Raw genomic sequence first — 16,002 nt, forward strand, 5'->3', positions numbered from 1 at the left:
GCAAATCTGACAAACTTGTCGGATCCCATTTATTTCGATTCATGTCGTAAATCTCCAAGCTTAATTCCTCCAAATATGGCAGCCACAGTTGTCTTAATTCGTCTTGGTTTCCACCTTCTCCCTGCATTAGATACTTCAACACAGACTTGGAGTTCGTGTAGTTGATATGACCGATGGTTCTTGGACGACAAATGCAAAACAACACATTCGACAGAGGTGAAAAGTAAGACGAATCATCTAGTACTATCAACTTCTTCACCGCAACTGCGTGTTTATTTTCATCTTTAATATTTTGTACCAGATCACGGTTTTCTATAAATATGTCCTCAGCATTTATGTGAAACTGGAAAATAGTGAGAGAAATTTCGGATCGGCTTAATGACTCGAGCAGTTTACGTAACTTGAGTAACCACAAAGAAGGATCGTCTCTCATGAGAAGATATAGAGTTGAACTCCACTCTCTCGAAGTTGTTGCAATAGAGAAGGATAGGTTAAACCATCCATGGTATACAAATGTGTTTAGGTTTGGGGCATCAAGAAATAGATGTGATTCTTCTGTGGATTCATCGAGTCCGTCACAATGTGAAATACACAAGTTAACAAGACTCGGGAATTTACACGAAGAGAAGTTGTCAAACGAAGTCAATATGACATGGTTCAGAAATAAACTTTTGAGATTCTGAAACTCCGCACCTTTGGGAAACGAAACATCCGCATGTCCAATATTAATGATTTCAAGAGACGCGGGATAGATTTCAATGCAACATTCTTCCTTCGGCGTAGATGAAAAGTGAAATTTCTTGAGACGAAGAAGATTGTTCACCTTGATGTTTCTTAACCTCTCGCATGATTCGAGAGATAAAGTTTCAATCAAAGGACAACTTGAGATTATCTTCTGAAAAACCCCGTCCTCAATTTCGACCTTTACGAGAAGAAGTTTTTTCAGATGCTTAGAGAGAACATTCCTTCCAATAGTTGTTTGGTCCAACGTGAATCCTTCCATGTGCAAATCTTGGAGTGATTCAGCCTCAAAGACTACAGACGGCAGTTGACGACTGTATTTCCAATAAATAGAAAGTCGAAACTTCTTCACACCCATATTTTTTAGAGTTGGGATCCATTTTTCAAGAAGCGAAACATATTCGTGATTGTCTAGAATTATTAGGAGGCTAAATTCCTCTAAGCACATCCTTTGATCACAGTATCGCTGTAAATTCTGTTCCACAGTGGTTAGAAATTCTTGTTTGTTTTCCTTGAAGTCGTTGTATGAAGAAACAAGATTGGGGCGAGTGCACCAAATGTAACTCCATGATTTCGACAAGACGGAAGTTCGAACAGCATCTTTTTGGGAGAGGAAATAAAGTATTCTCTGCAAGATGTGTTTCGGCAACTCGGATATTCTGTCCATGGAGTTGGAACCAGCGTCTTCCCTGTTTGATTTTTTCATGACTTTAATCTGATAAACCCTAACGAATTTTGTGTGCTGAATAAACAAAATCAAATTTGATGTAGTAAAAATATAATGGTGTTCAAATTTGATTAGGAGTAGTAATTTCTATTGCTTACAACTCTACATAAGATAGAATTCAATGATTTATATCTTTTGGCCCAAGTAATTTCCTTGTTTTAAGATTCTTAATTTTTTTAAGATCTATGTCAATGTAATTAATTAGAAAAGGGACATCAACTTTTTCATTTTTTAAATATTTCCGTCTCTTTCAAACTTATTTGCAAATAAGGAAAACTCTAATATATATACCAAAATTTCTCCAAATTCCTTGAAATCCAATTCAAACTCAAATTTCATGATTTACATCCAAATTTAACTAAATTTCACCAATTAACCAATTTTGACCATAATTTCAATTTTGATCTGCCACCACCAGAGACCGCCGGTCAGCCACCTTTGACTTCTTTTATTTGTTTGATTTTTTTCTCCGGTCGGTCAACGCCTTTGAACGTCGGGTCTCCGGCGTTGATTTTTTTTTTATTTTTTTTATTTATAATTTTGTGTTTTCTTAAAAAAAAAATATTTTAATTAATATTACTGTCTTGGCTGCTAAATTACTGTCTCCAGCAGTTATTTAATTGTCAGATACAGTAATTTAACTGTTAATTGACCTTTTTTTTTCCTTCAAAAAATATTTTAATTAATATTACTGTCTTGACTGCTAAATTACTGTATCCATCAGTCATGTAACTGTCGGATAGAGTAATTTAACTCTTTATTGATTTTTTTTTCCTTAAAATAAATATTTTAATTAATATTACTGTCTTGCCTACTAAATTACTGTTTCCAGCAGCAATTTAACTGTCGGAGAAAGTAATTTAACTATTAATTGACTTTTTTTTCTAAAAATAAATATTTTAATTAATATTACTGTCTTGACTGCTAAATTACTGTTTCCAACATTTATTAACTGTTGGAGACAGTAATTTAACTGTTACCTGACTTTTCTTTTTTAATTTTATTTTTTCTTAAATAAATATTTTAATTAATAGTACTGTCTTGACTGCTAAGTTACTGTATCCAACAGTAATTTAACTGTCTGATACAATAATATTACTGTATTAATTAATTTTGTTGTCTTCAACTGTAATATTACTGTCTCTGACCGTAATATTACTGTCTCATTCAATAATATTACTGTTCGGGACAGTAATACTAATAATATTACTATTCGGGAAAATAATATTAATAATATTACTGTCTCATTCAATAATATTACTGTTCGGGACAGTAATACTAATAATATTACTATTCGGGAAAATAATATTAATAATATTACTATCCCAAACAGTAATATTACTATTTGAGACAGTAATTTAGCAGTCAAGACAGTAATATTAATTAAAATAATGTTTTATAAGAAAAAAACAAAATTTCAAAAATAAAAAGAAAAAGTCAACGCCGGAGATCGGCGTTTGACCGCCCAGAAAAAAAAATTCAGAAAAAAAAAAGTTAAAAAAAAAAAAAAATCAACGCCGGTATCTGGCCAGAAAAAAAATTATTTTCTAAAAAGAAAAAAAAAATTTCAAAAAATTATTAAAATGGAAGTTAATGTGATATTTTTGTTTAAATCCGGGGTCAATATGTAATATTGAGGAAGTTAAAGTATAATGGATGTAATTGAGAAAAAATATATTATGGAGGGCATTTTAGACTAAAGACATGGGATGGTTTTATTTGAAAAACTGCTTTTTTTTGGACCAAAGTGCATTTAAGTCCATTGTGATGTCCATTTTTGCCATTTTCCATTCGTTATTATCTTATAAACTTAAATATTTTCGATTTTATAATAAAAAATAATGTAGCATCTATAATTTTTTCGTACTCATTTTTGTCTTTTAATTTTTCTCATATTTGTTTTATGTTTACTACTTGTGTTGAACTCTCTAATCATAGTTTCCATCTAATTGATATCATTCTAAAGAAAATAATATATAAAGTATTTTAGAAAATAAAATATAAAGTATAATAAGAATCAGATTGAAAATTAAATAATATTTTACTTCATACTTTTTTTCCAATTATTTATTCGAAAATCTTTATATTGATATTTAACATTTAGATTTAATTATGCATCTTAGTTTTTTTTAGTGATATAACCCCAAAATTGATATCAGTACATTTTTATTGTATTTTCATGATATACTTTTTTTTAGATGGATTTCTTGGTATACCCCAAAACGTACTTTACGCCATTCTTCTTCTTCTTTTTCTTCGTACCTCCCCTTAATTTCCAAGCTCGCTTCTTCCAAATCTCGAAAGAAAAACGACTGCGTGAGTTGATCTTCGTTTCCACTTTCTCTCTCCATCAGAATCTTCAACATATACCCGACAAATTCCACCTCCCATCCCTCGTGGTAGTTACCGATGTTCCTCGGACGACAAATACTAAACGCACCATTTACGAGAGTCGAAAAATAAGATAAAGGGAACCCAAACTTCAAGGTCTCCACCAAAACCGGCTTGTCAGTACAGACAAAGTCGTGTACGGGATTAATGTTTTCTTGAACTATGTCATCGTCCTCCTCTTCTTCGTATTCGGGGTATTGTTTATATATACTCAGACAAATTTTCGATCGGCTTAACGACTTGAGCAGTTCATTCAGTTTGAGGAACCACAAATTAAAGACGAAACATTGTTCGTAGTAGGGATGCCAATAACATACGCTATACGTATCTCTGATTTCCACTCGTTGGAATTCGTTGCAAACGAGACTGACGGGACAAAGTCTCCTTGGTATTCAAAATAGAGTATGTTCGGGGCATCGATAAGTATCCGGGATTCTTTTAGTCCATCACAATCCGAAAGAGTCAAACTTTTGAGCCTCGGGAATTTACTAAACGACAGGTTGTCCAACGACGAATTCACACCACGCAGATATAAATCTTTTAGATTACGAAAATCCGCTCCTCTGCGGAACCAAATATTGCCGGCACTAATTTTGACGGTTTCGAGAGATAAGGGATCGATTTCGATGCTACAAAGTGGATCTCCACCATTAAATACGGTAAACGTGAAGTCCTTGAGATTGCGAAGATCATTCATTTTAATTGTTCTTAGCCCTATATTGAATCCGTTGACGCACAAGGTTTCAATCAGAGGGCAGCCTGCGATTATCTTTCCAACAATACTATCGTCAATGGACACACCTACGAGATGAAGCGATCTTAGATGCTTGCAGAGTGCTATCTTTTCAACGGCCTTTACGTACAAATGTTCCACACGCAAATGTTTGAGCGATTCGGCTTCGAAAACTACAGAGGGGAGATCGAGTGCACCGTAGCCCGAAAGAATGGAAAGACGAGACTCCTTTACGCCCATAGTTGTGAGACGTGGCATCCATTTATTGAGAAACGGAACCCATTCGTGATCCCAATAGTGTAGCGGTATATAGGGGTGGAATTCATCAAAGCACAACTTTTGATCACAATATTGTTGCAAAGTATTGTCCACACGGGTTATGAATTCATGTATGTCACCTCTGAAGGTGGGCCTCTGAAAAATCGAGATTGGTGCGAGTGCGCCACGTGTAACGCCATGATTTGGACAAGACAGATGTTCGGACAGCCTCTTCTTGGGACAGGAAATACAGTATTCTCCGCAAGATGTCTCGTGGCAAATCGGATATTCTGTCCATGGAGTTTGGCTGAATATCCAAGATTTTTCACCCACTCTAATCAAACCCTAAACGTATTTTTCAGCTTAATAAACTCATAGTTAGAGGGTGTTTGGCTAAGCTTATAAGATGTTAAAAGGAGCTTATAAGATGTTTTAGAGCTTATAAGCTCTTCCAAAGTGTTTGGTAAATTTTTAAAAAAAGATGTTAATTTTTTTTTAAATAAGTTGTTGGAGACCAAATAAGATCTTTTTCAATAAGTACATCTACCCCACCTTTTAATTTAAGATCTTATAATGAGTAAAAATAGGAAATAAACTCATTATCCAAACACTCTAAAAATTAATCCTAAAAATAATATGTAACAACTTATCAGCTCTAAAAACATCTTATCATACGTAAGAGCTTATCAGCTGTTTAAAATACCAAACACCCTCTTAGTATTCCTTTTTTTTTTCTTTTTTCTTTTTTCTTCTTTCTCGTTTTTTTTTTCTTTTTTCTTTTTTCTCGTTTTTTTTCTTTTTTATTTTTTTTCTTTTTTTTTCTTCTTCTTGAGAGGAAAGTTAGTATTCGTTTTTTTTTTTCTTTTTTCTTTTTTCTTTTTTCTCGTTTTTTTTTTCTCGTTTTTTTTTTCTTTTTTCTTTTTTCTTTTTTTTTTTCGTCTTCTTGAGAGGAAAGTTAGTATTCGTATGGCAATTGATTTTCTTTATCCGCAGACCTATTTAGGTTAGTATTAGTATTTTCCTTCTAATAAGTTATAAATACTAGGGTTAACACTAAAAAAAATTCCCTAAACTTTAGACATTTTGCACTTTACCATTTAAATAGAAAAAAGTTATACGAGCACACATGAACTTGTTCAATTGTTACACCAACGACTAAAAGTTTCCAGTTATAACAAAATTTATGCTTGAATTGCACACGTGCAACTCACGTGTGAAAATAGAGGGGTGATTTCGTCCAAAGTTTAGGGGATTTTTTGCTGTTAACTCTAAATACTATTTTTATCTTATTTCAATTTTATTTTTTTGCCGTGTGTCTATAGAGTTACTTGAAAATCTTCACAGAAAATAGAACCCGAAACCCGAAAATAAAAAACCGAATCCCGAAATCCGAAAACCTAAAATCTGGAAACCCAAAAATCAAAAACCGAATCCCGAAATCCGAAAACCCGAAAACCCGAAATCCAAAATTTGAAAACCCGAAATACGAAAACCCGAAACCGAAACCCGAAAACCCAAAACACAAAAATTTGAATCCAAAACGAAAACTCGAAAAATGGTTTTTTACTACGATTATTAACTGTAGCAATATACGGGCGTGACAAAAGTTCTGCTACGGTAAATGGCCGTACCAAATATTTTTTTGCTAAGGTAAAATTGTTCCGTAGTAAAAAATACATTTTATTACGGTATTTTACCGTAGCAAAAATTTTCGTAGTAATAAGCAAATTTTCTACTAGTGATATTAGAGAAAGCGGATGAAGTGTTGATTGATTTGGGATTCGTTAAGTAAATGCTAATAGTGATAGTAAGAGTAAATCTTCTTTCTGCACTTCCCCAACTTTCTTTCAGTTTTCCTATTTCCATTTTTTTTTACCGGAGACTACAACAACTCTCAGTATCTCCAGCAACATTATAACGCTAAAACCCAAAAAATTGCTTCATGTTCAAAGCTCGCATAATAGTTTTTTGCTTGAATGAAAAAAAATGAAGAATAGAGAGACGAGGCGAAAAAGTGTTTCTCATGTTTCAACCGATAGTTATATGATGATTGATGACTAGCGATCAACTGCAAGATTTAAAGCCGAAAAATTGCTTCATGTGTTTCAGCTCCATCTTCAGGATTAACTGCATTCAAATATAAAACACGAATTTCCATTAGCCGCATGCATGTACATATTAACAACCTAAATGCCACAGATCCATCAAACGAACGAGAGAAATATGAAGAACAACTTGCCAAACCGTAAAACAGAGGAGAAAACTAACACAAAAAACAATTACAAAAAGCCAATTATATATGATAAGCACCTAAATGCAGTGTGTAATGCCAGTAAGGACAAACATATCAAGCTATACTCGTTTAACTGAACTAAATCATACTAAGGGCCCGTTTGGCTAAGCTTATTTTAAACAGCTGATAAGCTCTTACGCCTGAGAAGATATTTTAACAGCTGATAAGCTCTTAAACATCTTATAAGCTATTTTTAACATCTTATAAGATTAGCCAAACACCCTTCTTAAGACATGAAGTGACAAGAAACATCTTATTATACAAAATACAGAAACCATGGAAGGCCAAGTAAGTGAAGATAGACAGAAGAAACGTCTTGAAATAATAAAATCCGAACACATATATGCAACAACTAGTAAGTGACACGTGCGTTTGCACGATTCATGTGGTTTCAGTAAATTATTTTTTTAATAATTTATTTGATTAAGACTAGAATTAAAAGTTGTAATATGACAAGTATTTAATGCAAAATAATAGACAAGATTGAAACACATTTAAAGATATGCAGTTAAATCTCTATAAATTAATACAGTCGGGACTAGAGAAATTCTATTAATTTAGCAAATTATTAAATTATCGAGTTAATAATTTAATACGTTTTCACCGAGTCGGGACCGAGAGAAACTATTATTTAATCGAGGTTATTAATTTATCGAGGTTCTACAGTATGCATGATAATTTTACGAGATTTAGAGGACTCACATAGTTTCTCTCCATTTCAGTACGAAGCGACAGTTATTTTTTTCAATGTTTAGAAGATATTCGGACAAAGGTGCTCGATGCCATTCGTCTTCGTCTGGGTAGTTCCCTCTCTTTCTCTTAATCTCCAAGCTTGCTTCTTCCAAATCTCGTAAGAACAACCGTGAGGGCTCATCATCTTCGTTTCCACTCTCTCTCTCCATAAGAATCTTCCACATATACCCGACAAATTTTACCTCGCGTCCCCTCCAAATATACGCATCGTAGTCTACCTCCCATCCCTTGAGGCGGTTACCGATGTTTCCCGGACGACAAATACTAAATACACCATTTACAAGAGTCGGGAAATGAGATAAAGGACAAACCAAGTTGAACGTCTCCACCAAAACAGGTTTGTCGTGTACCGGTGGCCGATTAACGTTTTCTTGAATTACGTCATCTTTGCAATAGGGATGTTTATATATGCTCAGAGAAATTTTTGATTGGCTTAACGACTTGAGCAGTTCACTTAGCTTGAGGAACCACAAAGAAGAACCGTCGTTTTTATGTTGTAAGTGTATCTCCGACTTCCACTCCCTCGAATTTGTTACAATAGAGACTGATGGGACAAAGTCCCCTTCGTATTCAAAATAGAGTACGTTCGGGGCATCGATAAATATCCGGGATTCTTTCAGTCCATCACAATTCGAAAGAGTCAACCTTTTGAGACTCGGTAATTTACTAAACGACAAGTTGTCCAATGACGATTTCACACCACACATATATAAATCTTTGAGATTACGAAAATCCGCTCCTCTGCGGAACGTAATATTAGCGGCACTAATCTTGATGGTTTCGAGAGATAAGGGATCGATTTCGATGCTACAAAGTTGATCTCCACCACCAAATACAACTTCGATAAACGTGAAATCCTTGAGATTGCGAAGATCACTCATCTTAATTGTTCTTAGCCCTATATTTGTTCCGTCGATACACAGGGTTTCAATCAAAGGGCAGCCCGAGATTATCGTTTGAAAAATACGGTCGTCAACGGACACATTTACGAGATGAAGTGATCTTAGATGCTTGCAGAGTGCTATCTTTTCAGCCTTTTCGTCGAATACAAATCTTTCCACGCGCAAATGTTTGAGTGATTCGGCGGCTTCAAAAACTACGGATGGCAAATCAAGACACCCCGGATCGTACGGCACGGAACGAATAGAGAGAAAAAACTCCTTTACACCCATAGATGTGAGCAATGGGATCCATTTTACGAGAAGCGAAACAGATTTACAATGGGCCCCACAGTGCAGCGGTATAGAGAGGCGAAACTCCTCTAACCGCAGCGTCTGATCGCGGTACAGCTGTAAAGTCTTGTCGACAACGGATATAAATTCTCGTGTCGTGTCTCTTAATGTGGGGTCTGAAAAATCAAGATCAAGATTGGGGCGCGTGCGCCAAATAGTACGCCATGATTTCGACAAGACAGATGTTCGGATAGATTCCTTTTGGGAGAGGAAATAAAGTATTCTCTGCAAGATGTCTTTCGGCAATTCGGATATCCTGTCCATGGAGTTTGGCTGAATATTCAATAGACCTAAAACAATTTTGCAGCAGTGAAATCTTTCAACCTAATGAATTTGTCGGCGCAAGTAAAAACAAGAAGAAAAAAAAAACCCTATTGTAGTCATAATGAATTAACAAATTACATGTGAAAAAAAGGTGTAAATGTACTTTACCCCCTAGAAATTTTAAATGTTTGCACTTTAGTACCTATAAATTCAAAAAAGAGATTTTTTTCCCTTCAAAATTTTGTTCCACTTGAACTTTGCCCAAATTACTATTTCCTGCTTGTCTTTTTGTCGGAATTGCCATGAATCCGTCTAATTGAAAGGTAACTGCGTTAATTGATGGATGGATCACCGTAATAGTTTCTAGGTGAAGAATTTATTTTTTCTTCTGAAGATTTGCACAATTTGGGACTATAATACGCACCAATTAGTTTTTGGAAAAAAATGTCTATTTTTGTTTTCTTTTTTCTAAAATATCGAAATGGGTTGTGTTTTTCGTATATTAGAAAATATAAGGATATTAGAATTTGGATGGGAATAATAAAATGACTCAAATGCACTTAAAGTGTCCGGATAAATGGCAACTCTGATCTGGAACAAAGTGCAATTAAAGGGGGAAATCAGAAAATTGAAAATATCTAGGGGGCGAAGTTCATATTCTTCTAAAAAACAAAAAAAGAAAATCAAAATCTCTGAATATGTCCGCAAAATGCGAAGAGCTATCTCTTGAAAAATCGACGTAAGATGCTATCTAGCCACCGGTGGTTCCTGTCTGATTCTCCACCATTTTTATGGTCGTAGGTGGTGGTGCCGTGGTTGATCATGGTGTAACCTTATTTTTGTATATCTAGAGCATGAAATAGATTACAAAAACATATGTTATTTGTGGTTTATGCCATTTTATTCAAACAAAAATTGTTTGGGGTAGAATGTACATTAAAGACTTGAGACTAGGGCTGGAACTAGGTTGGGTCGGTCGATTACCAGCCTAAAAACCGACCCATCCGTCAAACCATTTGTACTCAAATTTGAAAACCGTTGCCGAACCAACCTTTGTGGGTCGGTTGATGGTTGGCAACCGAATATTTGGTTTCGGAATGGGTCGGTTGATGGTTTATACCCGCAACCTAGTTCACTTAAAAAATATTCAAATTTTAAAATAAAAATATCCACATTCTGCGTAATACCACGGTGCGATCATCATTTATCGATTCAAAATAATGAATAACAATTTAACAAAAAAATTAATTAGGAAATTTAAAGTAATTTCAAACATGCACAAGAGATTTAGTGGAGTTTTGTGGCTTTTTTGTTTAAGCTTGCGCATGAAGAAACTGGTGGAAAATTTATGTCAATTTTTTTTCCTTCGTCAATTGTTTTTAAAATTTAAAATTCTAATTATTTTGATAATTTCAATAACCACTTAAGAAAACACAGTCTTTATTTTATATTTTTAATAATATAGTTGGATGACTGATAATTATCGGTCAACCAACTTTTGATAATATTAGAAACCATCAACCGACCCATTATAAATGGATTGGTTGAAATTTTCGACCCGATCCAATGGATCGGTCAAAAATTGATTACCCACCTAAATATATGATCGGTAATGGGTCAGTTGGTAGTTAAAAACCAACTGATCAGTCCCAACTCTACTTGAAACTATACAAATTCCCAACTCAATAAAGTTGCTTATAATTAGATATTAATAAGGGGCAATATGCCAAACACCCTTTATTCGGATTTTAATTCTTGATAAATCATTTATTTATAAATGATATTTGAGATAAATCCAATGAGCCTAAAAAACCATATGTGCCCCCACTATTTATTAATCAGTACAATTATTTAATTTTAAAAAAAATTATACCCATAATCTACACCTAAATCTTCTCCAAAAATTATTCCCCTCATCACGCCAATTCAGTTTTTTTTTTCCTTATCTTTTTTATTTTGTTTAATAGTTTTCTTTATTTCGATTTAAAATTTAAACTATTAGTAAAAGTTACCATATTATATTATTATGAAAAATCATAAAAAAAAAATTAAAATATACAAATCCCCATATCTCACGCCTTTCCCTATCTCACGTCATTTTGAGTTTATGCTTTTTCCATTTTATTTTTTATTTTTTTAATGGTTTTTTTTATTTCAATTTAAAACATTTTTTTTTCTTTTTTTTTTTATTTAAGTTTTTTAAATGGTTCATATTTAAAAAATTGAAATCCACTACATACTCATCGAAAATCAATAATTTTTTCTAAAAACACTATGAAATTAAAGTAAAAATTACTATGAAATAAGCATAATCCACATTAATATTAACGTAATCCACTATTAAATTAGTGTAATCAATTTGAAATAAGCATGTTTTAGGAAGGAGAAAATCGAAGATACATGAAAACCACTTTATATAAACAGCTATATAAACATGAAAATCACTCTATATAAACAATTATATAAACATGAAAATCAATCTGTATAAACAGCTATATAAACATGAAAACCACTCTGTATAAACAACTATATAATAATGAAAACCACTCTGTATAAACAACTATATAAACATGAGAACCACTATGTATTAGGGGTGAGCAAGTCGGACCCATCAACCCGCTACACCCGTCAAACCCGTGAAAAACCGCCCCGTTGGGATCGGACGGATAGATCCATCCATAGGATTGGGTCCTAAAATGGTGATGAACCGTGGGTTTGGGTCTTAGACGGGTTCAAATTTTTTTAATACCCGTGAAACCCGTCTCGCCCCGCCATACAAAACGACGTCGTTTTGTTTACATATTAATGAATAAATAAAGTATCTCTAGTGTATCAAATACATAAATAAACTAAACTATAATTGTGGAAGTAATAGCTATAAAGATTATGAAAATCTCTAAGAAAATGTAGGAAAAAAAGCATATATATACAACTGTCAACACACGGCAGAAAAAAAAAGGAAGAAAATGGTGTTGAATGGAGCTGAATAGCGTTGGTTATGCTTGAAAATGCTATATTTATTTTATTTAAATTTTGTCTTTTAAGTTATGAATTAGTTATTTTTAGTTTTATATTAATTTTTTTTACTCTTCACATTTAATTTACATTATTTATGTTTGGTTTCAATTTAAGATTTTAGGTTATTCATTTTAGTTTCTAATTATTCTCCCGTAAAACTAATAAATTATATTAAAAAAAAATAGTTTAGACGATAACAGGTTTCGACCCATAAAGATAGGGTCCTACTACAAACCCGTCATGGACCCGCCTATCGTAAACACGTTAAAAACCCACAAGTTTGGTTCTTCAAAATCAAGAACCGTTGTTTGACGGGACGAGGGCGGGTTTTGATAGAACCCGCGGGTTTATGGCCCGTGCACACCCCTACTATGTATAACAAGTATGTAAAAACGAAAACCACTCTGTATAACAAACTAAACATGTAAACCACTCTTTATAATTACAAATTCGGTTTTTTTTTTTGCTCAGATAAACAACATAACGTCCAAGCAAAACAAACATGTTCATACATCTACAGTTCTCTCGAGATAACTCCTGATTGAGATGTTCGGATTCGATAATCCATTGAATCAAACAATATCGAACAATATTGAATACCTAGCGTCTCCACTTCCCCAATGTGACTGCAACATATCCAAACCCCAATACAAACGACCGATTAATATATTATATATATATATATATATATATATATTAATTATACTTACAAGGTGTACTCATAACAGAGGTGATTAGAGTGATAACACGTAGGGAGAGAGAGGAGAGAGACGAGAGAGGAGAGAGAGAGTTGGATAGGAGGAGATAATACGGTAATTAAATCAATAACTAACTTCCTAATTATTAGAACTATTTAATGAAAAAGATATTATATATCTTTTAGTATCAAAATTAAATATAAATTATTTCTTAATTAGGGGTATAATAGTAATAATTAAGTGTTTTTAATTAATAAAAATTGTTTTGGATTTATCTTAAAAATGTAAAACAAAATTGGACTCATTGTAATGACACTTGTGTAATGAGGGGGTTTTGTCAAATTTTCCCTATTAATAAATATATTAGAAATTAGTTGAACAATCAATAGGAATCATATAGTTTTTCCTTATCAATAACTGAGTATTCCTAAATTATGGAAAACTTATTCAATGAAAGATTACAATTTATTTTTATAAATAAATTAAACTAATTATTTATTTATTTATTAATGTCATAAGTTAATATTAATTTATAATAATTAACCATCTGTTTATATTACTCAATTGTCCTTCAAAGTTTGAACTTGTCAAAGGATATTTTTGTCTCTTAAAAAAATGGAAGAAACCACCAAAGGATTCCTCCTTTTATAAGAAGTATAGATATAGATTTATGATTTAATTAAAGATAAATTAATAATATACGAGCAATTAAACTCTATGAATTCTATTTTCTTAATAGCGCCAAACAACAACATAATCAATAATATATGAGCAATTAAAACTCGAACTCAGTTGCAAAAGAAAATATGTAACTTTGAAAATAAAAAAGTAACTAACATGAACAATCAATTCAAAGAAAATATATAACTAGGATTGAAGACAATTCCAAGAAATAAGAGGCTCGAAGTAAGAATTAAGTAAATATCACCAAATGTTCTACTAAAACGATAAATGCATCAAATTACTTCGATATTTCAATATTATAAACAACGAGAGATTTTTATTGTACTAAATCTCGATTGCTGTAACAAAAAGAGTTTAGTAGTGATTCCGACAAGCGTGTTAGAGTGTTCATCATTCTCGATTGTTGTCACATATATATATATATATATATATATATATATAGGAGTCGAGTTTACGAGGCTGTTTGCTTAACAAGTATGCTACGTTTTTACCCACAATAAAATTTAAGAAAAGAAAAATTAAAGAAACAAGTATACTCGTTAATTTCACGAGGCTTAGAGGACTCACATAGTTTCTCTCCATTTCAGTACGAAGCGACATCGATTTTCTCTATGGTTCACAAGATATGGCGACAAAGGTGCTTTACGCCACTCTTCTTCTTCGTCGTACTTCCCCTTAATTTCCAAGCTCGCTTCTTCCAAATCTTGAAACAACAACCGCGAGGGCTCGTCTTTGTTTCCACTCTCTCTCTCCATTAGAATCTTCCACATATACTCGACGAGTTCTTCCTCCCATCCCCGCCTTGCATACTCCGACTCGAAGAATTCTACTTCATGCCGTGCCTTGAGGCAGCTACCGATGCTTCTTGGACGACAAATACTAAATGCACCATTTACAAGAGCTGGAAAGGAAGATAAACAACACCCCAAGTGCAAGCTCTCCACCGAAACGGGTTTGTCGTGTACCGGATCAATGTTTTCTTGAATTATGTCCTCCTCGCAATAGGGATATTGATATATACTTAGAGAAATTTTGGACTGGCTTAATGACTTGAGCAATTCATTCAGCTTGTGGAACCACGAAGACGAACCATCCTTTTTATGCTGTATGTGTATCTCTGACCTCCACTCCGTTGAATTTGTTACAAAAGAAACCGACGGGACAAAGTCTCCTCCGTATTCAAAATAGAGTATGTTCGCGGCATCGATAAGTATCCGGGATTCTTTCAGTCCATCACAGTACAAAAGAGTCAAGCGTTTGAGCCTTGGGAATTTACAAAACGACAAGCTGTCCAGTGACGATCGCACTCCTCGCAGACATAAATCGTTGAGATCAAGAAAGTTGGCTTCTTTGTGGAACCAAACATTGGCGTAACTAATGTTGACGGTTTCGAGAGATAAGGGATGGATTTCGATGCTACAAAACTCCTCCGACAACTCGTCTCCTCCGCCATACAATCCTAATACTTCCGTAAAAGTAAAGTCCTTGAGATTGCGAAGATCATTCATCTTCATTGTTCTGAGCCCTATACAAAATCCACTGACGCACAGGGTTTCAATCAAAGGGCAGCTCGCGATTATCTTCTGAAAAATATCGTCATCGACGGCGACATCTACGAGATGAAGTGATCTTAGATTCTTGCAGAGTGCAATCTTTTCAGTAGCCTTTTCGCCGAATACGAAGCTTTCCAGCCGCAAATGTTTGAGCGATTCGGCTTCGAAAACTACAGATGGCAAATGTACATACCCCCGGCGGTACGGTGAGGAACAAATAGAGAGACGAAACTCCGTTACGCCCATAGATGTGAGCAACGGGATCCATTTTTCGAGAAGCGAAACAGATTCATAATGGTCCATCTTCCTCCTCCTACGGCACAGCTTACATTTTACGAGAAGTGAAACAGATTGATCATGATGGTGCTCTTTCCTACTACGGTGCAGCTGTATAGAGAGGTGGAATTCTTTCAAGCACATCGTCTGATCGCCGCCGCCGCGGTGGTATCGCTGTAGATTCTCGTCCACGACGGTTAGAAATTCTTGTGTTTTATTTTTGAGTGTGGGGTCTGAAAAGTCAAGATCAAGATTGGGGCGAGTGCGCCAGATGTTGCGCCATGGTTTGGACAAGACAGATGTTCGGACAACTTCCTTTTGGGAGAGGAAGTAAAGTATATTGTGCAAGATTTCCTTTGGCAACTCCGAGATCCTGTCCAT

General features: G+C 34.1%; 2 protein-coding genes across 2 annotated transcripts; both read right to left on the bottom strand.

Annotated features, from left to right (window-relative positions):
- Window positions 1-6,773: 6,773 nt before the first annotated feature.
- On the bottom strand, window positions 6,774-9,596 carry LOC105952483 (F-box/LRR-repeat protein At3g26922). The gene is made up of 2 exons (XM_012976046.2): window positions 7,846-9,596; window positions 6,774-6,977 (listed from the first exon to the last, which is right to left on the bottom strand). The coding sequence occupies exons 1-2, from the start codon at window positions 9,390-9,392 to the stop codon at window positions 6,974-6,976; spliced, it is 1,551 nt and encodes a 516-aa protein (XP_012831500.2). The 5' UTR covers window positions 9,393-9,596; the 3' UTR covers window positions 6,774-6,973.
- A 4,759-nt stretch (window positions 9,597-14,355) lies between these two features.
- Window positions 14,356-16,002, bottom strand: LOC148770452 (putative F-box/FBD/LRR-repeat protein At3g49030). Its single transcript, XM_088818316.1, has one exon. It carries the CDS (start codon window positions 16,000-16,002, stop codon window positions 14,356-14,358), a length of 1,647 nt encoding a protein of 548 aa, XP_088674442.1.

The sequence above is a fragment of the Erythranthe guttata genome, chromosome 5 (assembly GCF_056151865.1).
Source record: "Erythranthe guttata isolate IM_541 chromosome 5, IM_541, whole genome shotgun sequence".
Classification (NCBI taxonomy): Eukaryota; Viridiplantae; Streptophyta; class Magnoliopsida; order Lamiales; family Phrymaceae; genus Erythranthe; species Erythranthe guttata.

Excerpts from the sequence above, each read along its gene's own strand:
- LOC148770452 (XM_088818316.1), bottom strand. The coding sequence starts at position 16,002 with ATGGACAGGATCTCGGAGTTGCCAAAGGAAATCTTGCACAATATACTT.
- LOC105952483 (XM_012976046.2), bottom strand. The coding sequence starts at position 9,392 with ATGGACAGGATATCCGAATTGCCGAAAGACATCTTGCAGAGAATACTT.